We start from the raw sequence: 9,242 nt of genomic DNA on the forward strand, positions 1-9,242 counted from the left end.
TAATCTGTTCTATTATATTCTGTTCTATTATATTCTATTCCCTTTAATTCTGTTTTATTCTATTCTGTTCTATTCTATTCTGTTCTGTTTTATTCTGTTCGGTTCTGTTATATTCTATTCTGTTCTACTCTATTCTTTTTTAATCTATTCTGTTTTGTTCTATTCTAAAAGCTGCTTTGACACAATTTACATTGTTAAAGAGCTGTACAAATAGAGGTGAATTGTTTTATTGTATTCTATCCTGTTCTGTTCTATTTAGTTTAATTTTATTATGTTATATTTTATTCTGTTAAATTCTATCCTGTTCTGTTCTATTCTGTTTTATCATATTATGTTCTGTTCTATTCTATTCTGTTCCATTACATTGTATTTTGTTCTGTTTTATTCTGTTCTATTATATTATATCATGTTCTGTTCTATTCAGTTTTATTCTATTCTATTCTGTTATATAATATTCTGTTCTATTCTATTCTATTCTATTCTATTCCAGTCTGTACTATTATTTCTTGGTCCATTCTGTTCTATTCAGTTTAATTTTATTCTGTTCTATTCTCTTCGATTCTGTTTTATTCTATTCTGTTCTAATCCATTCTGTTCTAATCCATTCTGTTCTATTCCATTCTGTTTTATTCTATTCTGTTTTATTCTATTCTGTTCTATTCCATTCTGTTTTATTCTATTCTGTTCAAATATATTCTGTTTAATTCTATTCTGTTCTGTTCAATTCTTTTCTGTTCTGTTCTATCATATTCTATTATATTCTATTATGTTTTGTACTGTTAAATTCAATACTATTCTATTTCATTCTGTTCGATTCTATTCTGTTTAATTACATTCTATTCTATTTTCCTCATCATTACCTTTATATTCTTCAGTTCTGTTCTTTTCTATATTGCGCTCTATTCTATATTATTCATATCTCTGTCATAATATTTTAGTAGTTCCTATTTAGCTACATCCTTTTGTTATATTCTACATTATTTAGTTCTTTATTCTATCATGTTCCAATCTTTTCTTTTTCCATTCTATTCTAAAGTACTACTACTCCATTCTGCTCTTCTTTGCTCCTTCACAATCTGTACTGTTTCCTGCACCATGTCATCGTAGTCATTTCATGAATCGTCAGGTCTAATAAGCCACGGTCTCGCTAAAACAGAATCACCATCTTGGCGCTTCACACACATATTTTCATTTCATTCATATTTATCATGCAGCCCGTCGCCATGGGAACCCTGGAGGACATCAGCGACTGTGCAGCAGCGAGTCCATGTTTACACATTGATTCCACTGATAAAGTTCAATATCACGACCTCCACGTCACCATCAGTCACATAAAGAATAGCCCGTTTATTGTCAAGATGGCAATTCAGTTATGATCTATATGATCCTAATCACACTATTTGACGTTGACGTCAATAAATAGAACGAAATCTTTCATTCATAACAGCAGCTGCATTCCTCTGAGGGAAAGGGGGCGTTCCTGTGTGTGTGTGCCTGTGCGTGCGGGTGCGTGTGTATGTGTGGTTCAAGTATTCCCTACTTTAGGCAGTTATGTAGCCCTGGTGGTCTTCCTTTTCCTTTCCTTCCTTTTGCCCAGACAAAATGAATGTGAGCCTGAACTGGCCCACCAGTATAATGGTAAAGACTCAATTCATATATGGGCCATTTAAGGCAGAGATTTGGCCCATAAGGAAAATTATAAGATTGGCCCAAATGATAAAGGACAAATGTGGGCCACAGATGGCAAAAATGTGGCATAACCATTTAAGGGTAATCTGGGTCTAAACCTCAAGTGGCTCACATGTGTAAGTGCAAATGTGGCCCAGTTATCTTAAGACATATGGGGGCCACTTTTGGCCAATACTTGCCACTGTAAGCTCTGGCTATTGCGGCTGTGAGCCTAATGTGGCCCAGAGAAAATATGGCAAATATGGCTCAGTTATTTTAAAACATATGTGGGCCACTTTTGGCAAATATTCGGCACAGTAAATTCTGGCTAATGCAGCCGTTAGCCTCTAGTGGCCCAGATAAGATATGGCAAATGTGGCCCAGTCATCCTAAAACAAATGTGGGCCACTTTTGGCAAATATTTGGCACAGTAAACTCTGGCTAATGCAGCCGTTAGCCTCTAGTGGCCCAGATAAGATATGGCAAATGTGGCCCAGTCATCCTAAAACAAATGTGGGCCACTTTTGGCAAATATTCGGCACAGTAAACTCTGGCTAATGCAGCCGTTAGCCTCTAGTGGCCCAGAGAAGATATGGCAAATGTGGCCCAGTCATCCTAAAACAAATGTGGGCCACTTTTGGCAAATATTTGGCACAGTAAACTCTGGCTAATGCAGCCGGTAGCCTCTAGTGGCCCAGAAAAGATATGGCAACTGTGGTTCAGTTATCTTAAAACATATGCAGGCCACTTTTGGCGAATATTCGGCACCGTTAGCTCTGGCTAATGTGAATTTGAGCCTATAGTGGCCCAGAGAAGATATGGCAAACGTGGCCTAGTTATCCTTAAACAAATGTGGGCCACTTTTGGAAAATATTTGGCACAGTAAACTCTGGCTAATGCAGCCGTTAGCCTCTAGTGGCCCAGAGAAGATATGGCAAATGTGGCCCAGTTATCCTAAAACATATGTGGGCCACTTTTGGCAAATATTCAGCACAGTAAACTCTGGCTAATGCAGCTGTTAGCCTCTTGTGGCCCAGAGAAGATATGGCAACTGTGGTTCAGTTATCTTAAAACATAAGCAGGCCACTTTTGGCGAATATTCGGCACCGTTAGCTCTGGCTAATGTGGATTTGAGCCTATAGTGGCCCAGAGAAGATATGGCAAGCGTGGCCCAGTTATCCTAAAACAAATGTGGGCCACTTTTGGAAAATATTTGGCACGGTTAGCTCTGGCTAATGTGGCTGTGAGCCTAAAGCGGCCCAGAGAAGATATGACAAATGTGGTCCAGTTATCTTAAAACATATGTGGACCATATAGACCAGGGGGTGTCCAAAGTCGGTCATGAAGGGCCTTTGTCCTGCTGACTTTAGCTCCAACTTGCTTCAACACACCTAAATTAAAATCTATTAAAAGATTAGCCCAGTAAACTATTTGTTGTATTAGTAAATCATATTGTAATATAATGCCATGGTTAACCCTTAGCAAATACCTTGTTACATTTAACCCTGGGTTACTTTGTGCCCCGCGCTTCCCTGTTATGAAAAATGCTGGAAACCTGTAACTATTGACTTCCATTGTATTTGTTTTCCTACTGTGGACATCAATGGTTACAGATTTTCAGATTTGTATCTTCTTCAGTGTTCAACAGAGGAAAGAACCTCATCGGTTTAGAAACGCGTGAGTAAATAGTTGAGGGAGAACTCTCTCTTTAATTGAGTAAGGAGTCATTTAGAAAACTCACAGAAACGATGATCAGAGCTTCAGTTTGATTCACAGGATTTTATTTGACTTATTAGCCAACAATACATAAAAGCAGTTCATCACAAAACAATTCAAAGAACAAATCATTACAAAACAATCATGAACACTTCATTATAAAACAATCAGTCTCTCTTATGACAGAACACCAGATTCATTAATGAGGGAGAAAATAGTCGAGCAGATCTTTGATGACACTTTAGAGGAGAAAACTGTGACAGCACTGGAGTTAAAGTTCAGTTCACTGAAGAGCAAATCCATCGATGCGCAGCTCCACAAGTCCCAACCAAGCAAGCCAGCGGCGACAGTGGCGAGGAACAAAACTTCACTAATTGACAAAAGTGAAGGAAAAAACCTCGAGAGAAACCAGGCTCGGTTGGGCACGACCATTTCTCCTGTGGCCAAAGGTCTTGTGCAGAGCTGCAGTATTTATTCACCATTATTGTCATTAATTACTCAGCTCATGTCCTTAGATCAAATTCATGTTTAGTTCATATTGAGAACACAAATTAAAACATTCGAGATGAAATCTGAGAGCTCTCTGACCCTCAAACCGCACGTTCAGAAGAGCGCAGTGCACTGTATGTGTGTCGCACTGCTGACGTTTAACCCAGAGGCCTGCGCGACTTCCTCTCATTTAAACAAAGCGTGGGCACATCTGAGGTAAACGTCAGCAGTGGACACACACACAGTGCAGGACAGAGCTCTCATGGTTTGATTTCATCTTAAATGTTTTCATTTGTTTTCTGAAGATGAGGAAAGGTGTCAGGGGTTTGGAGCATTAAACTTCTTTAATGCAGAAAGAAAAACACAAAAATATTAAAATAAAAATAATGACTTCAGAAGTCCTGTACTGCACTGTATGTGTGTCGCACTGCTGACGTTTAACCCAGAGGCCTGCGCGACTTCCTCTCATTTAAACAAAGCGTGGGCACATCTGAGGTAAACGTCAGCAGTGGACACACACACAGTGCAGGACAGAGCTCTCATCAACACACTGACACTGAAAAGTAAGGTCTGAGGGGTTTGGAATGACATGAGGGAGTAATTAATAACTTTAACAGTCTTGTGAAATTTCTGGAAATGCTGCTGTTCTCCTCTTCGCTTCTTTAGTGTTTTCTAAAATGAAGAAAAACAACACAAAGTTCTTTAAGCAGTGATATGAAGGGCTGTCAAATAAGACTTGTGACTCTAAAAAGAGCAGAAGAGGAAAGAACAGGAATAGCATGAAGCAAAGAAAGACTGAAGATGTAGTTTTGTGCTCGGTGTGTTCCTCTACCTCCTCTTGTCTCACTGCTGCACAGGATTTGGGCTCGTTGGATTGAACCACCGGTGCTCTTCTAACTGATGTAACTGCAGTCGCTTCTCTGGATTGCGGACCAAACACTGGGAAATCAGGTCCAGGCAATCTGAAAAGTGACAGAGAGAGTGTGAAATATGTCTGCATACTCAAGATTCATGAACGTGTTTAAATCTCACTACATCAAATTACAAAACAAACGATTGTTCAGAAGAGTCTGCTTACCTAAAGATAAGGTGAGGTCTGTCTGGAGGTCTCCAACGATTATCGAATGCGTGTCGAAAAAGGCCAATTGTCCATGCAATATTTCATACAGGATGAGGCCTAATGTCCAGACATACGCCGGGTTAGGAAAGAATGTGGGATCCCTCAGAACCTCAGGCGGTGTGTAAAGTAAGGCTCCTGTAAGAGAGACATTTTCAGAATTCAGTCATTTCATAAGACAATACTGTGACCAAAGAAACTCCCACAAAATGCCCACTCACCTCGATAATCACTGCTGTTGAAAGGCTCGCTGGTAATTAGCCGAGCACAACCAAAGTCAATCAGTTTGAGCTCTGATCGGGGTTGAGTCACCAGGATGTTCCCCGAGTGCATATCTCCATGGAAAACTCCACGCTCAGCGCAGAACTTGACAGCTTGGATCAACTGACGCATTAACCGGCGTGCGTGGTTTTCATCAATGTCCAATGTACTTCTGACGTAATAAGCCAAGTTCTGGGATGACTCGGCGTACTCCAGAAAGAGAACGAAGTCGTTCTTATTCTTAATCCAGTGGTGTAATGTGATGATGCTGGGACAAGGTGGGTCCTTCATCAACTTAAGCATGATTGCCACTTCTGCAAGCACAGGTTTGGAATGACCATCCTAGAAAAACAAACAGATTTCAAAGATATTACCAAAGCAGAATGGCACAAAGTACAGAAACATTTTCACTTTTGTGTAAATTGTTCAACTTACAACGTCGAGATAACGGTCCTGTTTACGCTTCTTGATGTACTTCAGGGCAACCTGCGGAAAAACAACAACAAATGAAATTAAAGCCCACAAATGATTTATATTGAGTAATCAGGAGGAAAATGTTGACTGAATTTGAAAAATAGTTCTCTACCTTTGTTCTCTCATTAAATACGTGAGATCCCAGATACACCTTGCCATAACTTCCTTCTCCAATCAGGTCTTTCACTTCAAAAAGACCCACCCTAGATCCTGAAACACAGAAAAACAGCAGAGAGATTTACTTGCATTGTGTGGTGTGAAACGGATCAAATAAATGACTCGAATCCTTTAAATCTGGATCTAATGCAATGAGCTGAAAGCAGAAACTTCCATCAGAATTGCAGGAGTAAACTGATTACTAATTTATAATAATAAAAGGAAATGATCACTTACCAAGAGTCAGCCCAGAAGCCTCATTAGGCTCCTCAAGAACTGACTCTGACTCTGACTCGGACTCGGACTCAGAATCGGACTCGGACTCGGACTCAGACTCGGACTCAGACTCGGACTCAGACTCAGACTCGGACTCGGACTCGGGCTCGGGCTCGGGCTCAGGTTCAGGTTCAGGCTCAGGCTCAGGTTCAGGCTCGGGCTCTGGCTCTGGCTCAGGTTGTGGTGTAAGATGCTGGACTACATCCGTGTCACAGCACAGGAAAGGGCGCGTTGCAGCCTTCAATACTCTCTTAAAGAAAGCAGAGACTCTTTTGCCCTTCTTTCCTTTCTTGGGTTTTTCTAAAATGAAGAAAGCAAACAGAAACATCTCCATGAACAGAGCTGCAGCTACAGCGCTCAGCATATTCATATATGCAGTACACCCCATTTAGAAAAGAAATGTTTTTATCTATTTCTCAGTGAATCTGGGTCATATATATTGGTGCATTTGAACAAAACAGATTTATCAAACAGATTTATTTATTACAATAATAATTTAGTCACAGAACATCTTTAGAAATGGAAAGATAATACAATTAATATCATGCAAAATATTGCAAAATTTACAAACTACATTTCAACAAAATTGTCAATATTTTTTGTTTCTCTTTGATTTTTGCTTATTTAGAAAATTTAATTGAATATTTTCCCTGAACATATACATTTGGGCTACTTATTTTTGAACCATTATTTAGTTATTTTGTTAGATAAGCTCCAGATTTGGCTTCAGTTCTGACTAAACTAATGTACATGCACAAATATAATATTATAAAGCCTCCTATAGAAAATCTGAATTTAAATGAGAGATTAGTGGGGGGTGCACTCATATATGTTTAGCACTGTATTAATTAATACACAACCAACAGTACATCAAATGACACTGTCTGATTTATAAGCTAAAAACAACAAAGCATAAAAAATAACAGACGGCAGAAATAAAATGAACCACATTCAGGATGACTCACCATCAGTCCCATCAATATCAGAGGGGTCTTGAACAGACGGAGGCGACTCAGGACAGGCCGAATCTGCATCTGTCATGTTCTTAATATTGGAGAGGTCATGGACACTGATTGGCTGAGGATCTTCCCAGACCTGGCCTGGCAGACACACCAGCTCAGTATCAACATGACCTGTGAGGGCCGTCGAGGACTCTGGACGGGCCGGATCTGCATTTGGCACATCTGCTGTTTGCTCGATGCTAAAGGGGCCCGGAACACTCAACGGCTGAAGATCTTCACAGACCTGGCCTGGCTGCCACACCGGCTCAAGGTCTGCATGTGCTGCGACGGTCCTGGAGGGACCTGGAACAGGCAGATGCTGGAAATCGTCGACATCTGACCGTGGTTCAAAGGGAACCACTCTGTTCCGGTCACAGCAAAGGAAAGGGCGCTTCACAGCCTTCCATGCTCTCTTAAAGAAAGCAGAGGCTTTATTCCCTTTCCTCCTTTTCTCTGTGTTTTCTGAAATAAAGGAAATGAACAGGGAAATATTAGAAAACTCTTTAATCACAGGTTTAAAACAGACAACGTGCTGTAAATTAGACAAATAAAAGACAATCACACAAAAAAAACAACAACAATAAATGTATACCTATAATAGAAAATGTTTGAAAACTAAAATTAATTATGTGGAATTGCAAATCATTTCTATGATGTAAAATGACAAACACAAGCTGACAAATAGTCGGTAAGTCATAAGACCATATTAGACATCAGGAAAAAACCTAAAAGCAACTATTTAGCAAAAATATTTACTGTTATATTATTAAGGAGAAAGTCAGAATGTGTGAATATAAAACCAACTTTACCTCAATTATATTAATTCATCCCTGCTTGAACAAATAAAGACTTAAATATAATATTCTCACTCAGTTTGCTAAAATATAACAAATATTCCTCCACACCATCAAATACTAAGAAAATGACTGTGCAGGTCTACACGAAGGATTTAAATTAAAGTAAAATTAAAATGATTTTATCAGAAACATTAACAAGGCACAATTTCTGTTGAGTGGAAAGGAGAAACTTAAAAACCAGAATGTCATTACATATAAGAGCAGGGCTCTATCACAAAAATATACAAAACCATAACTACACACACAAAAAACACATTACAATGAAGAGACGTTGCATATTTGCTACACTAATAACCTTACATGGCGATATATTAATATTATTTTACTTTTAACTTCATAATTTACTGTATTATTAAATAATACGTGGGAATACACCGTTTTTGTAAACTCTCATCTCACCTGTTGGGCTTCTCAACACGGTAGGATGTGAAGGAGAAGCCATCGTGTCACTTCGATGATTTTCGTTGACAAACTCAGTCGTGATCGTATTAACTCGATTAAAAAACGCAGCTGACGTGTTATTTGCCATTTAAGATAAAAAAACAAGTCGCTAAAGTCGTTAAATCAATGTTCACTGTACTCGTTCGTTTGTCACTCTGAGTAAATTCTGAATTCTTTCCAGTGACGTAACGGCAATCGAATTCGTTCTATTTATTCGTCATCGGTGGTGGGGGAGAGGGAGGGGGGCGCAGGCCGCGGGTGGATCCAAGATGGCGCTCTGATCGGTGAAGTTCGTTGATCGTGTTATGATATAAGTAATGTCTGCACAAAAAAACAACCCAAACCCATCGCAATTTGTTGTCTGAGAGACGAGGCGACTTTTGCAGAGCATTTCTGTGCAAATCCTGAGATTTCTGAAGCTGTTCGAGGATTTCCTAGAGAAGACTTATTATAAAGAGCACATCTTTAATCAGTTTTTATTTCCGTTCTTGTTTTCTGATTATTTCATTAAACATTTGTTGTGTCACTTCATTTTTTTCCTTTTATTTATTTTTTCCTTTTATTTATTTATTTTTCTTTATTAACATTTTTATTTATTTACTTTGTTTTAAATGTACTTTCATATTTTATCTGCTTTTTTATTATAATTTGTTTTTATTGCAGGTTGGAGGAGATTGTCCATGTCCCACATGGGTGAAGAAAGAGGAGGTGAGTGTTTTTAATATGTCATTAGTTTGTCTTAGGTATGTCACTGTTTAATGCTGTACGATGTTTGACAAATATGAA

General features: G+C 38.9%; 1 protein-coding gene and 1 long non-coding RNA gene across 2 annotated transcripts; one reads left to right on the plus strand and one right to left on the minus strand.

Moving 5' to 3' along the window:
- The first annotated feature begins 286 nt into the window (after nt 1-286).
- Nucleotides 287-4,911, plus strand: LOC147841950 (uncharacterized). Its single transcript, XR_015500820.1, has 3 exons — nt 287-1,985; nt 2,326-2,470; nt 2,585-4,911. It is a non-coding gene; the product is annotated as an uncharacterized LOC147841950 (long non-coding RNA).
- On the minus strand, nt 3,433-8,819 carry LOC103908726 (uncharacterized). Its single transcript, XM_087270131.1, has 9 exons — nt 8,415-8,819; nt 7,123-7,620; nt 6,119-6,457; nt 5,838-5,935; nt 5,687-5,737; nt 5,212-5,593; nt 4,952-5,128; nt 4,706-4,835; nt 3,433-4,545 (listed from the first exon to the last, which is right to left on the minus strand). Exons 1-8 carry the CDS (start codon nt 8,542-8,544, stop codon nt 4,717-4,719), a joined length of 1,794 nt encoding a protein of 597 aa, XP_087126257.1. The 5' UTR covers nt 8,545-8,819; the 3' UTR covers nt 3,433-4,545; nt 4,706-4,716.
- Nucleotides 8,820-9,242: the final 423 nt, after the last annotated feature.

The sequence above is a fragment of the Danio rerio genome, chromosome 10 (genome assembly GCF_052040795.2).
Source record: "Danio rerio strain M-AB ecotype USA chromosome 10, GRCz13ab, whole genome shotgun sequence".
NCBI classification, from domain to species: domain Eukaryota; kingdom Metazoa; phylum Chordata; class Actinopteri; order Cypriniformes; family Danionidae; genus Danio; species Danio rerio.

Coding starts and splice junctions, on each gene's coding strand:
- LOC103908726 (XM_087270131.1), bottom strand. CDS start 8,544: ATGGCAAATAACACGTCAGCTGCGTTTTTTAATCGAGTTAATACGATC. Junction 5,594..5,686: donor AGGACCGTTATCTCGACGTT/GTAAGTTGAACA, acceptor TTGTTTTTCTAG/GATGGTCATTCCAAACCTGT. Junction 5,129..5,211: donor CAACAGCAGTGATTATCGAG/GTGAGTGGGCAT, acceptor TCTCTCTTACAG/GAGCCTTACTTTACACACCG.